This window comes from Schistosoma haematobium, chromosome 5 (assembly GCF_000699445.3).
Source record: "Schistosoma haematobium chromosome 5, whole genome shotgun sequence".
Taxonomy (NCBI): Eukaryota; Metazoa; Platyhelminthes; class Trematoda; order Strigeidida; family Schistosomatidae; genus Schistosoma; species Schistosoma haematobium.
In genome coordinates, this window is record NC_067200.1 from 16,274,939 (window position 1) to 16,296,250 (window position 21,312).

Genomic DNA, 21,312 nt, shown 5'->3' on the forward strand with positions numbered 1-21,312 from the left:
TTGACAACGTGAAGGTTATCTGCGTCGACCTCCTTTGAAAATCGGTGTGATGTGAGCCAGCCTCCAAATTTCTGTTAGTTCGCCTTGTCTTAGCGAGTGTGAGAACATTACGCTAAGCGGTGTTGCCAAGATTGAGGCTGCCTCCCTCAATATAGCAGAATGAACCATATCCGGGCCAGGAGAAGTGTCTTTTCTTAGGTGTTGTAGTTTCCGGAACACCAAGTCAGCTCTGATGTTCACTGCGGAAAGTCCTGTGCAGTTGCAGATGAAGCTGTCATCAGTGTAGTTGATGTGTGTCGGTTGAAATATCAGAGAGTATTGTTCAACCAAAGGGTTAGCGGCGTCGCCGTCGTTATTGGCCGGGCCATTAGGACCTAGCAGTTGCGAAACTCCAGTTTTGGCTTCACGAAGAGAGGCTGCATAACGGAATAAGCTTTCGGATTGGAGACAAATTTATCCATAAGCTTTATCTGGTACTGTAGCCCGTCTTCTTTTATAGCCTTTGTGTTTATAGTGCCTGTACGCACTGTTCTTATCAGTTCGTTTGTATTCTGCCCAACAGTGCCTTTTGCGGCTTAGCGAACAAAGGGTGCGGTTTTCGATTATTGTAGGTTGCTTGTAGCTATTGGAGACCGTTTGGGGAACTGGCTGCCTTGTAGTACATAAGAGCTCTTCCCCAGGTGAGCCAGGATTGAGAGGTTGTCAACTGGAAATTCTTCAATTGTAAATACACAGTCTAAGCGCAACGGCGTCTGATTGTTTCTTCAACGAGTTGCCGATTTCACATTCTTGTGTAATCCCAGATCCTCAATGAGGTTGAAGAACCGAGCTTCAGTTGTGTTTTCACCTCCAATATACGTATGTCCCGCGAAATTGACTCCAGGGAGATTGAAGTCCCCTCGAATCAGGATATGAGTGAATCTGTGACGAGTAGAGCGGGATAATCCTTCCAGTATACAGTTGTCGTACTCGATGTCAACAGTGGGCTTCATATAGATGACCTCGACTAGGCATCTTGAAGTGCTAGACAATCTTACTGAATACCATATGTATTCATCAAGATTCATAAACCCTCGGTTATGAAGTTGGTGTACCTCCAGGCAAGATCTTATGCATAAGGCTACTCCACCCCAAATTCCTGTTTTTCTGTCATTGCGAAACAAAGATATCCCAGGTATTGCTAGCTCCTGGTTCGTAAACTGAGAAGATATCCAAGTTTCAGATATTCCTATCAGATGAGCATTATCAGCATTGCTAAGTTCACTTAGCTCATCCGTTTTATTTGGTAGACTCGCTGCGTTCATGTATAAGCAGTTTATACTTTCAATTTGAAACACGTTAGCTTCTTTCTGTTCGTCTGTATGAGCCTTACGTGGATGGACAGATAGCCTTCTTATATAAGGTTTGCCGAGTTGGTAGGCCCTGTCTTATACACGTTTTTTGTGGTGAAGACAGTTCACAAGTGGAATGATCAGCTCCAACTTGCCTTTGTGCTTGATCCTGGCGTCATGTGGCCTATCCGGGTGCATATGGATTCCAGTTGGCAACCGACGTCTGTTGGTACGAAATGCTTCCCGAGTTGCAGCCGCCATATGGGAGGATGGGAAAGTTGTTCTCACTAGCCGAGATCTAGAACCTCCCTCCTTCTTGGCTAGGCTCGTCACATGTTGAGTCAGTATGTTTTTGAGACTCAAGGATCGCTTGATGAATTCCCATTCCCTATTATCAGAGCATTCTTAAGTGCTACACGAGGTATCCTTGGGTGATTCTGATGCTTAGATTCTTTTCTTCTAGTGAGCCATGTGACCGTCAAAGGCTCTATTCTAAGATGTTCAAGCTTCTTGTTCAATTTTCTCCAAAGCATCCTGTCATTTTTGTCCTGCAAACTGAGAGGGAGGTCAGGGTTGTCTTTGATGTTCATGATTATTAGAGAGTCATCACGAACTGTTATTGTTTTCCCAGGTTTTCCGATGCGTTCAGCACCTTGTTGTTTGGAAATCGAAGCACGTTTCTGATTCCTAGGCTCTTTGATGACCGGACGGACATTCTTTGCGGTAGACTGTGCGGTCAAGTCACCAGCTGATTTCCGCACAATACTTGCGATGTTCAGCTTAGACGGTGACGCCTGGTCCTTTTTAGCTCTGTTGACGTGGGTCCAGTCACCCGCATAGTTTTGGGGAATCACTGTTGCATTCAAGTACCCTGTTCTGGGAGACTCAAGTTTGCTGAAGGAGTCTATTACCGTCGATGTTATGATGGTGCTGAGTTTCAGCATGTTATCACTAGTGCTAATGCATGCTTCATCGACATTTGACCTGTCGACATCCCTCTCGTTGTTTCCATTGCGCGTCCATGTTCGTCTACCCGTTTCGTGACTGTCTTTTTCCAAGTTTGCTGATAACTTATTCAGCAGACCCGTCAATGGTACAATGATGTTACTTAGCAAAACCACAGCATCCGTGCTGCACGTAACACATATCCACTTATGATCCGATTTGCTGAATCTGTTCTAAGCAGCTGCTGTGAGATCTGCGCACGCTTCATGGAACCAACCTTCGAAGTTATTGCACTACATACCAGATGTAACAGCGAAACGACATCCGGGTCGTTTGCATGATGTTTTCATGACTATATTGACGTAAACTGTATTATAGATGTTAGCAAAAGCCTAAGACCGTCAAAAATACACTAAAAAGCACACTCAAAGCAGGCAAAAATTGATAAAAACAGATGAGATAAACTGAACTAACCTTTACGTGAAAAACTAAAAAAAAGTAATAATAAGTTGAGGTAAAACCACAATTAGCTATTAAATTGAGTGAAACTCGAAAAAAGTAATCTACTGAACAAATGGCCAAGAATAGGTTCTTGAGATCAGAAATGGTACTGTTGTTGCGTAAGAACACAGCAAAAGTTTGAAAAATGCAAACCAAATTAGGACTAAACATCCCGTTTGAAAAGCGCGCGTTTATGCAGACTTATATGTTCATAGTATAAACATTGTTCCAGCACCATCGTAGCAAACCAGAGTGTTGTTCGCAGTGTAAATTCAATAACTCAATACTTGTTTTACAGTATGGTGATGATCATACATTAATGTCGTAAAAAGGCGCCTTGTGCGTATTGCAGACGTTTTCAACTGTCATTCCGAAAAGCAAGCGAAGCCATGAGTCATACTAGAGATGCAGCTGACCAAAACTTCGATTACATGTTCAAACTGCTTATTATCGGCAATTCGTCTGTTGGAAAAACGTCGTTCCTTTTTCGGTACGCTGACGATAGCTTCACATCGGCTTTCGTTTCGACTGTCGGGATTGACTTCAAAGTAAAGACAGTATTCAGACAAGACAAAAGGGTGAAACTGCAAATATGGGTGAGCAAGAATACTTTCAGTTTATATATCTCGTCTTTATTGTATTCGGGAATGAACCCAGTCTTACGTCATCCAGTCAGTCGTGGACAACATAGGATCTGTCACGTGTGTGCATCTGTCCAAGTTGCCATCAAGACAACTACCTAAGTAATAGATTTGTTAGTGTTAGTAATAGTGAAAAGATAGCAATATGTATAGACAATATGATTTTAAGGAAATTTATTTCCTTTCTTATTTGCTTCTACCTCCGTTCACTGATGTGGTTACTTGAGCAGTTCGTTATTCTCTCAGCTCGTATCTCTATCTTCTACCATATTATAGGATAAGTTGTTATTGATATAGCCAAATTTTACTCGCTAAAGTGATATGTCTGACTACGAGCGAGTTAAAAAATCTTCCATCTCTAAGGTGTTCATGTGACAAGTGTATAAATCCCACTGGATTTAATATGGCTGTGTTGGACCGTGGAGGAAACTACAAAAGCTGGTAGTATTAACAGTATATACTAAGGGATGTTCACTTCTTCGCTTTCACTCTGTTAGGTGTAGTGTTGGGACAATCTGAATGTTTACACGCCTCATAAATTTATCCATGTAGGGATTTTTAGTTCCCTCATAGAGTAGACAACGTATTTCCCATTAACCAAAAAGTTTAGGGGGGCACAGATCATTTTGAGCAGTTTAGTGGAAGATGTGTGTTTACGTTACATTTCGCACCTACTTTATCAAGAATGACTTTATGGTTTAAGTTTTGAGTGTTTATCACTCTTACCATCTAAGTTTCATGGACACATATAGAAAAAGCTAGTCTTCATCATGACTTACAACCGGTTGTAAGCTATTCAGACGTGTATCAAAGTATGTCTTTCAAATGTAGACAAGATAATAGTAGATATTCATAGGTACCCTCAAGTATTCACTGAGATTTGGTATGACTTCCGAAGAAAATGACGATTGGACGTAAGGCTTTAGGCGAGCGTGGCAAGATATTTGAAGAGGTGAAATTTCAATCTACCATGCCGTCTATATGTGTTGTGCATCAAATTGCTGCTTGGTTTGATGTTTTACCCCGTCATAAACAGGTAATGTGATTTGAGGTGTGTTGAAAGTAAATTTCTCATCTAAGCTTATTCAAGTGACAAAAGTCGGCAAATATTTTAAAATTCTCATGGTAGGCATTCGATCAACATAATCCACAAACTTTCACTCTGCCTTTTCCTAGGTTGTCCAAATATACTTTCAGTCCTATGTTATCACAACGGTAGCACTTAATCCGTTGGTTGTTTGTCCGTTTCCGAGAATTTGTGACAAATTGATGTAATGTGTAGATATACTAGGTTTGGACGTCAAATTAGTCTGTTTGCTGTGTGCACAGAAGTAGCTTGTTCGGGGATCTACTTTCCATTAGTCTTGCTGATTGAAATGCACCACGCCCCTAAAATGAGGTTAGAATAGGGTCTCTTATTACTTGTGTTAGCACAACCGTAGATTATCATATGGCTTCAAATATGTATGCTGAATCATTGCATCAACCCTTTGGTTTCTGAACGTTCCCTTCCAACCATGTACCCTTATGTTTGTTGTCTGAGACTTCCTGTTTCATTTTCATAAATTTAGATGTCTGGTTCCACATACCTATTGCGTTTACCACTATCATACTTAAGCACCGTAGTTGTTATTCATTTACGATAAAGATTTGCCTAGAAATTATTTACCTGATGTTTACCGTTGTTTGTTGCCTAATCTAGTCATGTAATTATTCATGGTAATTACACAAGGACTAATTGTAGACTCCTGGTATGCAGGCCTATTGTTCAGTCGCATAGGTTTTGAGAAGACTATGTTAGGCAGTTTACTTGTCCGTATTGTTTACTGGATCTTACATTTACTAGATAAAATTAAGTTAAGACCTGTCTGGATAGATTGCTTAATAGAACAGTAACCTGGTAATCTCAGTATAATCCTGACCCTATCTTTCTACAACTCCAATTATTAATCATGCAGTCCGCATTATTTCATGCTCTTTAGTGTAAACCATACAATCAGTTGTTTGGATTTGTGCTTGATAGAGTACCCGGGATTCAGACCTGTTAATACTTGTGGGTTTAAGTCAGTATATAACTTCTCTAAATCTAGGAGACAGTCATAAATCAACCTAGCCTATGCATATCTATAAATATATTGGAATGATAAATTTTTTATTAGTAAATCTTTTCTAGTGACAACAAATAATGTAATGAGTTATGTCGTGTCTGTCAAAGTAGACAGTGGATCTTATTAGTTTAAAGGATTGTGTTAATATACCCTACCCGTAATGATAAACTGTCACTTACTATAGACAGAGTTTTGTAAAAATTATGAATAAGTCTATCTTAACTCGTATAGTAAATTATTTTCCAGCATTGCTTTTAATTATCATTATCAGTTTTACTGTTGTAGTTATTTCAGGGATTCGTTGTCAACCATGTTGGTCACTCACCATGATTTGTGTTTTATAATGCTCAATTTAAAGTAGACAACAGCCTTGCTGTAAAAAAGGAACGTGACGTCATTATTAACGTACGTTCGGTATACAGATTAAAAAAATAACCAAAATCAGGTTATTGTAGCGCCGAATATCGATGAAAATCAGATTTTTTAAGATCTCATTGGATGCAAATTCCTCGATTTACCTGTTTCATGAAATGCATTTGTAAATCTCTAGAGTGCCCTTATTGGAACGTTAGTTTTATGATTGAAGGGACAAATTTGTATTGTTATTCTGTGTGCTTAGATCAAACAATCAATGTGTAGTCACCCGGAATTAATGTTATGTAATTTCCACTTGATTACCGAAATAGGACACAGCTGGTCAGGAACGTTACCGTACCATAACAACAGCTTATTACCGTGGTGCAATGGGTTTCATATTAATGTATGATATTACCAACGAAGAATCTTTCAATGCTGTTCAGGATTGGTGAGTTGTTTAATCTGAATTTATTCTTTCTCTAGAAAGCCCCAAAATTATGCTAATCCGATTCCCATATATTTTAAATTGTTGGGACTTGTGTAGGCAACTATTCAGTAAAAAAGGACACATCGTAATAGTGATAGTATAGTTCCATGAGTCAACAGGATAAATAAACAGATTGCCGATCGGTGGCCGCAGTGCAATGATACGACATACCTAAGTGGTAACTGTTCAGGAAACTGAGCTAATGATGTATGCCGCTAGCAAACTGGTATTAAAAGACACGATCACTCATAAGTAGAAAAGGTTTCGTCTAGTAAAATGGCACGTTATACACAGTCCTAAACACAAAAATAAGTGTAATCAGAAGTCACTTGTACCGTAAGAGGTGGAAGGATACGGATCTCATAGATCACTCAATTCCAATGAAATTAGAATCTGGCTGTCCTCAAGCAGATCGTAGGAATAGATATTCTTGTGTTTTATACTCATGCTGATAGAAACGTCATTAGAAATAAAAACAATTTAGGATTGTTACTTCTTACCTTCTATGTTAGATACCAGTGGGTTTTTTTATAGGAAACACAGAATATTGAATTCAGAGTTTCCTTTGGTAAAAGGTATAAAAGTTTCAGATACTCTTACGTACACTGATGTAAAAACAGTTGGATAATAATAGTTACATTACTCTTTTTCTAACGTAATCGTAATAAACATCCAGTCGTACACATGAAAGCCCTGTTTACTTGCTTTTTAACTTCCTGCTTTCCTGGCTGCGATTTTTTAAGAGCTATCATAAGATAAAATAATGCTTAGATTACTTCCAGTGGATGGTCAATATACGCGCTCTCTCTCTAAACTTAATGTACTAAATGCCTAATTGCATCGTATAAGGTTACGTGATTTCTAATAAATAAAATAACTAGGGTATTAATATCTTCAATAAAACTTAAGAAAAACGTTTAGGGTACATATGAGTTGTTTAGAAATGCTTGTGGAAATGTTGCGTCGAAGATGTCTCTAATCTAGCAGGTCGGACGCTTTACTGAGGCTGTGAAAATTACAAGGATGATGCCAGGCTAGCACAACTATCAACCTCTTGCTTTAATGATGACATCAGACCTATACGATTTGTTATGCCTTCTAGTTGCTGATCCACTGTTTGAATGATCATCGGTGGATTGAATTTGAAGTAATCATCTATGCACATGTTTTCAGTATAACGCGAGCCGACGAGGCGGTTGTCAAGCGTTTTTAATGAACCGACTATGAAGAGTGAACTATTCGACATATATTCAATGTCACTAATCATTTGGATATTACAATAAAAAGGAGGGTTTAGTTGTCACCATAAAACGATATTGAAGAAATAACCCTTTGGTCCATGATAATTGTGTAAATACAAGGTGTTATTGTAAAGATAAATTCACGAGGTAACCTGGGCTATCAATTTTCAGTCTGGTTTCGGGTATTTTCTATCAATACCGTCAAAACTGGTTTTCAAAGGATTTAATGAATGTGACCGAAGAGTCCGTCTTAGTTTGATGTATGTGTATTTATTATGATGCCTAACAAATGTTCTATAATAATTGGCTTTGCTTTTTCCCATCCTAGCTTATTTCGCTTATCTTCTATTTTGTTCACTAATATTGCCATCATTACTTTCATCCTCTATTTATTTTTCATCATGAATCAAAACCGGTTTTGGGAGCTGGAGAGCATTAGTATTTGATTCCCCCTAGTTCGAGGTTGCTCTTCAATGGGCACCCACAACCTTATCAGGGATCAGGCTCAAAACCTGATGTCGCGATGAGCACAATACTAGTGAGTCGGTTGATCCCTAATTCCAATCACTCGGTGATTTTGTGTTTCTGTCATGCTGTTTTTTATTCCATTCTTCGTGCTGTTGGTAAGGTTGAAATACGGTAACGTGAACTAGAAGGCCATTGCTACGTTTTCTGTGCTCGTTTTGAAAATCTTAAGTGATAACGATCAAAACAATAGCATGTATATGTGATTCAACTGTTAAAACAGCTTATATTGATCTATTATTACGTTTTTAATAAACTAGACGTTGTGTTAAAATATTTAATGTACTTTCTAATTAGTTTCTCATGAGTTATAAATAATTCATTTGAAATTCACATGTTCTTTGGAAGTTAATTTTTTTCTGGTTTATTCATTATGCTTGGAAATCGTCATATGTTCAGTTTTACTATTATTCTAGGTGTTCAACCTTTTCATGTGTATTGTGCAGAAATGTTAATACTGTTTAGAAAGCTTTAAGCCACTAGTTTTCCGTTCAAGATACATTACCATAAGGGATGGAACTGACGTTTAAGGAGGTACATTCTTGTTAACTGAAGTGATTTACTGCAGCTCACTTAACTATCAAAAATTACAATTACAAACTTATACATAATCTCTTCTGTGTATATTTATATGATCACATTTCCCTAAGTATACAGGCTTTCTTGTAGATAATGTTCCCTTTTATTATTTTTGAACTACAGGATGTTGTAGAGCAAAGCCTTATAGGTTAAATCATTCAGCCATTTTAGTTGCAGGTTCATGTCTCGTTCCACTTCACTCTAGAAATTCCCTAAAACACCAGTTGCCCAGTATATAAGTGTATAATTGATAAGCTAGTTTCATTTTTACTGAGTGTTGCTTTTCATATTTAGTCCCTGGATAATATTGTGTTGTTGTATCACGACCCTTTAGGTCGATAGGATACCTTACAAATAGGAGGAGTAAGCTATTTATTCTCATGGATTATCAGATGATATGCGTTGTCATTAAGTTTGTCTCTTAATACATTAACCAATAGTTAAATGATACTTTTATGCACAATTAATTTTTATTGTATTAAACAGGGTAACTCAAATTAAAACGTATTCATGGGATAATGCGCAAGTGGTTCTTGTTGGTAATAAATGTGATCTCGTAGATGACAGAGTTGTATCTGTCGATCGAGGCAGACATTTAGCTCATCAATTGGGTGAGTTTAGTATCTTCTCAACCTATCTACAAGTTATAATATTTGATATTAATGTAGAGCAACTAATCATATGTTTGAGTTCCGCTCAGTTTTATAATTTTTTTATATTAAACCTCCACTGGTGTAGTTTTTCAAAATCCAAGTTGGTTTTAGTTGAATTTTAAAATTCGGATTGTTATCATGTTGCGCAGATTAATGTGCGTGAAGTGATGTTCGGACCTTTAACCTGCTGATTAAGTGACAAATTTTTAAGTCATTAAATTATCACTACTCAAGATTACTTATACTGGTTCACAAAATTGTTAAAGCACCATTATAACACAGTCGTATGAACACGCAGTCCGTAAACTTGAAATATGAAAACAAGGAAAACGAAAGGTTCTAACCATGTTAGAAAAAGCTCGTTATGTATGATAACGTACAACAGGATTTAGTCGCCTACAGATACAATTTTAAGCTAGTCCTTAGGCTGTCGAACACAAAGTCCTCGGTCTGAGCACACGGGCAGTATCACAGCCCACACGCGAATCAAATGACGATTACTACTGGAAATATTCTTGCATCAATTAGCATTCAGGTAAATCATATTGACAATCATTTGATAACATTCTTTATCTTTCTTTATATACTACGTCGCTTATCTACTCTCTTCTATTTTCACTTTGTGTACTCTTATTTTCCAACTTATACCGAAGCTCGCCTATGGTGGAAATTCTGTCCTATCTAAACAATCTCGAATCACTGACTGGTCGAAAGTTGAATGCTACCACCGACTAAGAATACTGAAAGTCTTTCTGAAACCACGTATACCATTCAAACTGGCTTCCTTCAACGTTCACACACTAATGCAGATCGGACAACGGATAGGTTTGGCTGTCTTTAGAAAGTCTTAATATCGATGCCTGTTTGTCCGTGACCCGTGTTTAGGACTAGTGAAGTACTACAAATTAGCTCTCCATCTGTCGCTTCAAAAGGTTTATTTTACGTGCGCTTATCCGGGGACCCTGTGGCATATTCGTCTGGTTTTGCTGGTGTTGGTGTCGCACTAAGTGCCAGAGCTGAGGCAGCACTAATCGATTGGATCCCCATTAACAGTCGGTTATGTGCTGTTATATTAGAAATTTCCATCAAAGTAAGAAGAAATCGGTGTGAGAAACGATGTCTTTTCGTCATCTCCACCTATGCTCCGACAGATTGCAGCCCGGATGCGATCAAGGATGAGTTTTACCACCAGTTATCTGTTCTTCTCCAGAAAGTGTGCCCGATAGACATTGTAATACTAGACGGAGACTTGAAAGTTCAGTTCGGGCGTCTAGGCACAGAAGAGAGTCGTTTAGGTAGCCGATGGGGACATCTTGGACGCAAGTCAGATAACGGGGACCGTCTACTTCTGTGCGCAGATCACAACCTGTTTCTCACTAGCACTAACTACCGGCACAGTCATCGCCGATGTACCACCTGGCGTCCTCCCTCTGCATCTCAAGCCTGAACTCAGATTGACCACATCGTGGTCAGCTACCAGAGGCGTGGTTGTGTACAAGACTGACACTCCTTTTGGAGTACCTTTCTAGACTCTGATCATGCCCTTGTTTGCGCTAATCTTACCTTGCTATTCACTGGCCAACAGATTCATCGTCCTAAACAAATCGATGTCAGTAAATGGGTCACAGCTTCTGTTGTAACTAAATATCAAACCGAGATAGGTTTGAGGCTATCTACCATCTCACCGAAAACTATGGATGAGCATTGGTTGAAAATGCATAATGTCATGAAAATGTCAAGTCACTCATAAGCACTGGGTTTCTTCAGGCTCCTTACAAATCGATGGAGCCCGTCGGTCTGCTCCGGGTGATTGCGAGTTTGACCACAAACAAAGATTTACGAAATGAAATTGTGAAGCAGCAACTGCATCTGGTAACTGCTGGAAGCTCGTTCAACTCATCCGAGTCACTAGGAGCAAGAACTCTGGTGTGAGTGAAACAATCTGTGAAGGTGGCGGGATGCCAATCAGTAGCATTTATTGACGTTCTGGACAATGGGTAGAGTTTTTCGAGGAGCAGCTCAACTGGTCTGCAGTCTCAGCAACATCGATCAGACTTTCCTACCCCCATGACCCGTGACGACTGATCGACCTAATGAGGCGGAAGTCCACAAGACACTCTAACTCTTGAAGTGCAACAAATCTCCAGGCCCACATTACTTACCGCAATCCATTTTTAGACTTTATGATTATGGAACTAAGTTATAAAGGTTTGGCAATAAGTGGGTTTTCCAACATCGTAGAATAAGTTAGTGTTTGTTCCCATCTTTAAAAGGGTTCGATTGACCTAGTTAACAACGTCTCACTACTTTGGTTTGGACAACCGGGTAATATAGTCGGTCCTCACACACCGAGAGTGTGGCTCATACCCAACACTTGATGAATAAGTTAATGCTTGGTTGACTGATGCGCTACCGCTTCATCTATCTCTATGTGAACATCAGGTACTAGTTCAACGCCACGACCTTGCTTGTCTCATGTCAATGTGTGTGGGTATGATTTTTGATTGGGTAAACTTCCAAATACTGTACAGTGGAAGCAAAAGAAGCCCGGTTATTTTTTTAGAGGTTTAGCACCCCACTAACACATCAGTCAATAGATCTATGTACAACCCCAAGGTCAGAGATCAAGCCAGAGGTGAAAACGATAGAGACGAATATGCAGCACAATAACAGATAACTGTTAACTAGGTTCTAGGTCAACAAAACAAGCAGCTAGTCAGTTGAGAAGAAATCTTAGTAGCTCCTTATGGAGTTGTGTATCGATGATATCAAGAAGGATAATGAAAGCATCACAATAACATCATCCAGCTCAAAAACACTGAAATAGTAATATTAATTAAAGTCGTTTGTTGAGCCTTATCCGGTCAAGAAAAAGATAAGAATGATATGCAGAACCAATCAGAAGTAGTCGAATGAAAAGTTCAGTCGATGTCAATCAGAAGTGACCTAGGTGGCGAGTACATTTCATTGTCTATGAAATGGGTCAATTTCCTGAGGATAGTGTGGTATATATGTATGAATGAGTATTTGTGCACTTTATTCGGTAGCCCAATACATTTTCTCACTCAATCTTATGTTCCCGCCCAAGTAGTCATTTGGGGGCTTAGCACATCGTTTATCAATATCGGATTTTGGACACTGCCCGTCAAAACGGTTTCTGGCGAAGTTATTTTTGTCAAGCTTACGCAATGTTATCAGATCAGCTTAAATCTATTTTTCAGCAGCAACAAAAAAAGAATTTAAAACGACTCCCTGGTTAGGATCCTACAGATGGTGCAACACATTGGCTAGAGACTTCATCAGACGTGGCTCTGAATAGAAGCCTGTGGCAATCCTGCTGTCACTTTCTTTTACTTTCTTCATAAAGAAATGAACTTGACTTCTTCAACTGAATGAATTTTTTCTGGTTGTACCTTTGCTAACTGGACTGCCCCTCCCATTATTATTATTTCACTCTCACACTAATTTCTGTTCGTCATTGTTCTGCTTTTTCTTATACGCATTTTACATTCTCTTTCTTTTCACATTCACATTGTTGTTGTGTGGCTCATATTTATTTGGTGCCCCTTTGTACCAGTATTCATATGTTCAAGTAATAATAATACTAAGTGTTAGCGTAGCCAAAGTTAGAAAAAGTAAGGTATTTGGCTAGATAAACTTGATCGGTTTCCGAAACACAATTTAACAGCGTTACTACAAAAAAAACAAATTAGTAGTCGTTTATAAAAACATAGGAGATTGTGATTGGTAAATAATTGAAGCATAGTTGCAGAATGTCATCAAAGTGATGAGCAATTACTACTATAATTGGTGAGCTTATCAATCACACCTTGCATACAACACAACCCTCTGTGATTGCTTTAAAGTTCTACTAGTAGTCGGTAGTAGACGAAAGGCAATCTAAACAATGCACTTCTGTATTCTGTTTTGTTTCTCATAACCTTTCATCTCATTCAGCATCCCAATATTTTATATCAAACTGCTCAAAAATTCACATTTATTCCATTATCATTTAAAATGCTAGAATAGACAGTTGACCTTTGGATTCCGTAATTTAGTGTAGGGTTAGGAATTTAACTGCTTCTATTGTATTTGTCCATTTTGTTCGCCGAACATAAATAATCATTTTTCAAAAGAAAAATTATCTAGCAAAATGTGCATTTGGTTATGTAATGTTGTAGACAAGTAATTATTTCGTGTTCGAATAAGAGTTAAAGTATCACAATTTTTTCCAGCCAATTAAACACAATACAGATACCAAATGCTCACTTCGTAGTTTATCCCAATTTCATGTCGATCATTTAAAAATAGTTTTCCAAGCGAATCAGTAACCATATTAGTAAGTTTTTACTAGAGGGTAACTAACAATCATATTAGGTATCTGATTATTTGGAGATTTCTGTGTGAATTACTCTGTTATCGGTCGTCAACACTCTTCTTTAAAGTAGCTTAGACATAATGTGTATGCAACAAATCTTAAAGGCCAATAATTAGATTATAACCTCGTACAACCTCACTTATATTTCTTTTTTAAATAAACTAAACAGAGAAGTATATCTTACTGTTTAAGTCATAATGAGTAACAAATCATTTGAGAATTTGAGGTATTATTCTTATAAGAGATAACAGTGCAAATCTTACAGATATGTGTTGTATATATAATGTTTACACTTATTGTATAATTAGTAGACACATGGGTCACCATATCTTTATATTTCTATTTGTGCGATTTCATTTGATACATAAACTATTCTTGTATGTATTTACTTTGAGTCTTTAATTCATCACAGACCCATTGTCTAGTTTATCTGTTTTATGGCATAGTTATACGTACAATGTAATCTTCTATTTATGTTGATATGTCCAAAAATTACTATCATAATAGCAACCACACGTTAGAGATCTTATCTCCTTTGTCGTCTTACAGGAATGAAGATAGGGCATAGAAGGCGTGCTCCTGATTCAATCGACCCTTATATTATCTCAATTACAGCTCAAGCTTGATTGTTGCCACTCAAAGAGTGTTCAGTGTTGTTTTAAGTATTAAGATGAGAAAAACCATATCTACTTTTGTTGAGATAAAAGTTTACATTCACGAACCGCTGACGACCAGATGTTTTAATTGGTCACTCTAGGTTCTAGGTTTTCGACGATCTATATCTAACTATATATATATATATATATATATATATATATATATATATATATATATTGAAAACAACAGTGCATCTTTTTTCAAGGAAGAAACAGAAATTAGTTTTACCAACTCAAAATAAGATGTTCATTTGTTTTGTTGATAATTTCCCTGATTAATTATTACTTCGTCTATAATACTTTGAAAAAGGGGTGGATGTGTTTTCTAATTATTTGTTGTTCTTTCGCTTTTTTCTTTGAAATTATATGACACTTTACGGGGACCAAAAAGGCTTGGAATTTTTCGAAGCCTCAGCCAAAGAAAATATTAACGTAAAGAATGTATTTGATCGTCTTGTTGATATTATATGCGATAAAATGTCTGATAATATAGATAATAACCCAGGTGTGGTTGGTGGGACATCGAAAGGTGAGTTTTGGGGGAAAATACATGTTTACAATAATTAGATGCTTGGCAGAAATGATTAAATCATATCTTGTTATTGAAACTTTTATTTATACTGATGACGTGGCTGTATAGTACTAACGGTCGGTCACCCAGTCTTGGAAGACACATTACCTGGTCCTGATGTGTATTATTTCTTGTTACTAAACTGAACTGACATCTTCAACCATAGTTTAGGTTTATTTCATGAATAGTGGGCTGACTTTGACGTGACATTCTTAATAAAGTCTTAAACACGTAAGAAGTTGGTGGTTTTATGATTTCGTCAGCTTACCTACCATTATTTAATAGTTAAGACCTTTAAATTTCAGCCACTAAGTTCTGAGTGCGCACCTCACTCCATCTACTTTGGTTTGGACAACCGGGTAATATAGTCGGTCCTCACACACCGAGAGTGTGGCTCATACCCAACACTTGATGAATAAGTTAATGCTTGGTTGACTGATGCGCTACCGCTTCATCTATCTCTATGTGAACATCAGGTACTAGTTCAACGCCACGACCTTGCTTGTCTCATGTCAATGTGTGTGGGTATGATTTTTGATTGGGTAAACTTCCAAATACTGTACAGTGGAAGCAAAAGAAGCCCGGTTATTTTTTTAGAGGTTTAGCACCCCACTAACACATCAGTCAATAGATCTATGTACAACCCCAAGGTCAGAGATCAAGCCAGAGGTGAAAACGATAGAGACGAATATGCAGCACAATAACAGATAACTGTTAACTAGGTTCTAGGTCAACAAAACAAGCAGCTAGTCAGTTGAGAAGAAATCTTAGTAGCTCCTTATGGAGTTGTGTATCGATGATATCAAGAAGGATAATGAAAGCATCACAATAACATCATCCAGCTCAAAAACACTGAAATAGTAATATTAATTAAAGTCGTTTGTTGAGCCTTATCCGGTCAAGAAAAAGATAAGAATGATATGCAGAACCAATCAGAAGTAGTCGAATGAAAAGTTCAGTCGATGTCAATCAGAAGTGACCTAGGTGGCGAGTACATTTCATTGTCTATGAAATGGGTCAATTTCCTGAGGATAGTGTGGTATATATGTATGAATGAGTATTTGTGCACTTTATTCGGTAGCCCAATACATTTTCTCACTCAATCTTATGTTCCCGCCCAAGTAGTCATTTGGGGGCTTAGCACATCGTTTATCAATATCGGATTTTGGACACTGCCCGTCAAAACGGTTTCTGGCGAAGTTATTTTTGTCAAGCTTACGCAATGTTATCAGATCAGCTTAAATCTATTTTTCAGCAGCAACAAGAAAAGAATTTCAAACATCGCAATTGAAAATGATCAAACTTACTGCACAAAAATGATTAATTCAAGAAAATTCGGTAGAAGTGTTTAAATTAAAAGGCTTAACTACCGTATCATTGACCAAATCAATGAGGGAGTTTTGTTTTGATATCTCCGGTCACAATCAGGATGCTGCAATTTCCCGTGAATACGGTTGTTATTTCGTATCCATACAACTTCTGTATGTAGGAGACGTGTTTGAAACCCACTAGTAAAAGTTAATGTTTTATGATAAAGAACTGAATAATCTGGTTCTTTCTGCAAAATGACCGCTATCAACCAGGTGAAGTAGAAGAGAGCTTCATAATTTCTGTTTTCCTAGTTTGAATACGCCTGGGAATTCGTTCCTCGTCTCCTTTTCCATATGTTCAAACTTTTCTACTTCCATCGATAGTTTTATTACATCTACACTGTTATTTATTTTGATAAATTCTTCTCTTTGTTTTGCGACGACTTGACATATATATCTGTAATAAGCTCTACGTTACTTCTGATTATCTGACATTGTTTACTACCACACCATTTAATTGGCTTTTCTTCATCTCCAAACATTTACTTTGTAAACTACACTCTTGCATATTGCTATCATAAACTTTATTTTTTTTTGTACTCAATAAAATTAGGTAATCGATTGACCGATAAACCTCAACAGCAACAACAAAATCAACAGGGTCAATGTCAATGCTAAACGCTTACATAAACACAGAAGAAAAAGGATAAAAGCTAGTCGCGCGTCATAACTAATACATATTAATTTGCACGTATTTTTGCTTTCATTAAATGTGAAAATTAACTTGATTTTGTTGAAACCGGGTCAAACATTAAGATAAGTATTTGATGTTATTCAATGAAGTCGTTTTTCTCTTACCTTTATCATTTAACAGTCAATACTGGTATTTATCTTTATGAAGCGACGATGTTTTGTTACAACCACAGGAATTTATCTAGTATTAACAACATAAAGCGGAAATCAATCCTTATTTATAACTTCTTGATTTTCGGAAATGTCATTCACAAAATATATACTTCACCCATTACGTGCATATATAAATGCATATACACGAGCACTTTTTCAACTAAATAAAAATACGATGAAATGCATTTAATTCATACCTATATGAATACATGACTACTGATTCATTCCGTCGTTTTTTTTTCTTAAATATTAATGTTTCCTTCTATGCCTTACATTCTGTCGAATTGATTGTTCCACTTATGTTCTTTTTGATGTTTGTCAACCTCTTTCTTCATCCTATTCTTATCAAAACTATTCATCTATGCATATGATATATGTATCATATCTTCTCATGCCCACATATTCATCACGATTACTTGATTATTGTTTCTGCTCTCTGTATTGATTCTTTTTATCATTCTTTTACAATGACAATGGATGTGGCGAAAATTGTTTTTTTCTTGTTTTGTAGATTTGTTTCTGCGATCAGGTTCTTTTTAATTATTGTTTGTATGTAACTAACAATGTAAAATCTCCTGATTTCAGTATCTCGTTTGTCTAACCAGTGATTACTCTTCAATAAAGTAGCGAGTGGTTGATACAATAAAGATAATGATACGTCATACATACTTTGTGATCTAGAAAAAGAGAAATTATTAGTGTGGCTGACGAAAATGAAAAGACATCTATTACACACTGATAAATAACTCAACTGTTCTCAATTTCACAGAATTACAAGAATAATGGTTGCAACTACTCCGTTCTTACTTCATTATTTATGTGTCTGTTGTTTGTTTATTAGAAAATTTAGTTAAACTCCCATTTATTGCTGTTGTGTGCGTTTATGTATGTGGCAGATAAAAAGCTCATTCAACTTCTACTTATTCGAAAGATCATGCATATACGCATTTTTGTCTAACTTCCTTTAATCTATTATATTATTAGACTAAATAGCCGTGTGATCACTATAGATATTCGCATTCTGGTGCAACAACTCTTTTTTCATCTTTGCTCTTACGAGCACAGTACACATTTTTCCTGTAATGTGATGTTCATAAGTTTCTTATCTATTGAGTTCCGTTTTATTCGTCCATATAAATCTTTATTTCATACTATTATATTATTTGCTGTTTTTATAATTTATCTGATCCGTGACCATTCCTATTATCTTGGAACACTTTTCATTTGCTTAACTTGGGTTTCTTCTGTCGAGGTTGTTACCCTCTTTCTTCCTTGACATTCCTATATACTTTTGTGATTGAGCTGATAGTGCTCGACCAAGAAATGAAAATTTATCAAAACCTAATGTTCTGTTTTCAATATGTCTGTGTTATTTCAGTTTTGATTTTTCTGTCATCTGTTTACTTGTTCAGATTTCTGTGAACGCTTCACTCTTTTCTCCTTATATGCACACAAGCAGTTAGTACAACTGCATATATATATATATATATATATATATATATATATATATATATATATATATATAAAGGAATGCATAATTAATCTTCTTAGATAATATTTATTTTAAAAGTTTACTCTCGACAAAATGTGGAAAAGCGTATCTTAGTTAACTATTTATTTGCTTAATGTTCTGGCCTGCCTACTAGATCTAGCACACAATATATATATATATATATATATATATATATATATATATATATATATATATATAATTCCTCTTGGTAATTGCTCCTTACAACTCGGTTCATTGTAAAATATTTTTGAGCATACGGATTGTATATTTGTAGTTTAAAATGGGTTATTATTATTTATCAATGATCCGTTGTGCCTCTGCAACTATGAACTACTTGTCTACTGATGACATTGTTGCTAGTTTCTCCACTGGGCTGTTTTTTATATAAAAAATTAGATTACAGAATAAAAATGCCTCGACAAAAGAAATTTCCTCTCCGGTAATACCAATTAATTATTCTGTCCAATCGTATTTATATTAAATAACACATCTGTTAGCCTATAATATAGTACGATGATTTTGCTTCATTTTACAAGATTATCAAAAATTAGTCTTAAAGGTAATAGAAAGTAATAAATTGAGAAACAAAACTAACAGGTGGTTGTTCACGGGGTTCATATGCAAGTGAAAAATAAGAGGATAATTGGCGTCCGTAATTAGTAGCATTGCCATGGTAAAATGAGGGATTGTACGCTCCTATTTTACTCAGATACAAAGGTTGAATTAGTAACTTCTTATAAATTCAGTCGTGCTCAAATCCCCAGACATACGTAAACACGTACGTACATTATTACTGTTTACTCACTCTTTACTGCTCTTTAGACAGTGCTGAGACCAGGAAGCGTTAATCTTCTCTGTCCTAGGTTCTCCTCTCCAGTTTTTCCCATGTGCTACGCATTCCTTTCATGTCCGTCTCCCGTTTCCGGTGCATTGTGTTCTTCCTTCTGTTCGTTTTCTTCCAGTCTTGAGGACTCCAAGTCAGGACTTGTCTTGTGATCCAGTTTGATCACTTGTGCAATCGGTATCCTACCCACCGCTAGTGTCTTTTCGTAATTTCCTCTTCAGCTGGAAGCCGGTTTGTTCTATGCCAAAACAGGTTATCTCTGATGGTGTCTGGGCAACGGATCTGAAGTATCTTGCGTGGACAGTTCTTTATAAGTCCATGCACATTTTTGGTGGTGCTTGTAGGAGTTCCGCAAGTTTCAGCTCCGTACAATAAAACTGTCTTGACGTTTGTGTTGAAAATGCTGACTGTGATGTCGGTTGACAGTTATTTTGGGTTTCATGTGTTCTTCAATTGTAGATATGCTGCCCTCCTCCTGGAGTGCTTCTATGATTACGACTGGTCATCGTTCCTGATAAAAAAGGAGTCTTACGTATGGGATTGGCAACCCTATTAGGTGGAACGACAACCTTGTTGAGAAACGCTAACCAGAGTTATTCGTGTACCTATGATAGTTTTAATATTATAAGAATAGAACGTGGTCAACAGGGTTCAAAAAGAAGAAAAGAGTACACGAAATTTGAAATGTCAAGGAAGATTGTTACTCAGAATTCAGGGAACTAAAGAGAATAAATACGTTTGTACCACGTTTCACAGCTTTCAACCTTATCATCCGGTCTCGGATCACTAATTTCATTTGTTGTTTTTATTTATAGTGATTTTTGGTTCTTCCGACTTTCGTTTAACTTTTTTTTCAGAATATTCCTATCCAGTTTTGCTCTTTCTATCACACCACATAACTTTTAGATTCTAGTCTTGTCTGTCGTATAGCGTTTAGGTTGATCTTCTTTGGCTCGTTCATAGGTTTTAGATGCTTATTCACACTTTCTTTGTGTTTTCTTTAGAGAATATTTACAGTCGCAACCAAAAGTTTATTGTTACCTAGGACTTGTCTTCTTCCTGCTATAAGTATTAACAGTAAATCCATATAATACTTAATAGTCATATTTTATCAAATAATTTATACTACTTAATTTGCCAACACTCATAGACCATCTTAACAGAATTAATGAAATAAAGAGTAATGTAGTGCCTCGTGCACTTGAATTTCTAAAAACAAAAACACCGAACAAAAGGATATATTTTGAGGTAGTTTACTCATTATCATTTCCGTTTAGAAAAAGACAAAATGTTTTAGAATATAAATTTGTTCATTAGTTGATGATAGTCATTACTATAGTGTATTGATCAGGAAACAGAAAATATAAGTAGAACAAATTATTTCCACGTCTCATTCACTTTAGGTTTTCGATCGTCTTGCTGTCCTCCATGTATTTTAAGTATTATTTTTTGTTAATTTTATGGGGATTTTGAGAGTAGCACAGACATTCAACGTTATTCAAACAGGCAGGTAATTAGCCAAATAAAAACACTCAACACTATCTTTTTGCCCATACAGATATATATATATATATATATATATATTTTTCTGATTAGTTTAGTGCGTGACAGTAAACCTTTTATCAATAGTTCAGATAAACGTCATGAAAAAACCTGGACTTGCACATCATTTAAGAAACTGATTTACTAATATTGAAGGTTCGGTCTCTGCAATCTCCACTTGCATATAGTTAATGTACGTAGTCTACGAAGCGGTCAAAATTCCC

General features: G+C 36.6%; 1 protein-coding gene across 1 annotated transcript; it reads left to right on the forward strand.

Annotated features, from left to right (window-relative positions):
- The first annotated feature begins 2,951 nt into the window (after positions 1 to 2,951).
- RAB3C (Ras- protein Rab-3C) lies at positions 2,952 to 21,066 on the forward strand. Its single transcript, XM_051217590.1, has 5 exons — positions 2,952 to 3,373; positions 6,213 to 6,331; positions 9,202 to 9,326; positions 14,794 to 14,931; positions 16,897 to 21,066. Exons 1-5 carry the CDS (start codon positions 3,167 to 3,169, stop codon positions 16,959 to 16,961), a joined length of 654 nt encoding a protein of 217 aa, XP_051065007.1. The 5' UTR covers positions 2,952 to 3,166; the 3' UTR covers positions 16,962 to 21,066.
- The last annotated feature ends 246 nt before the right edge of the window (positions 21,067 to 21,312 follow it).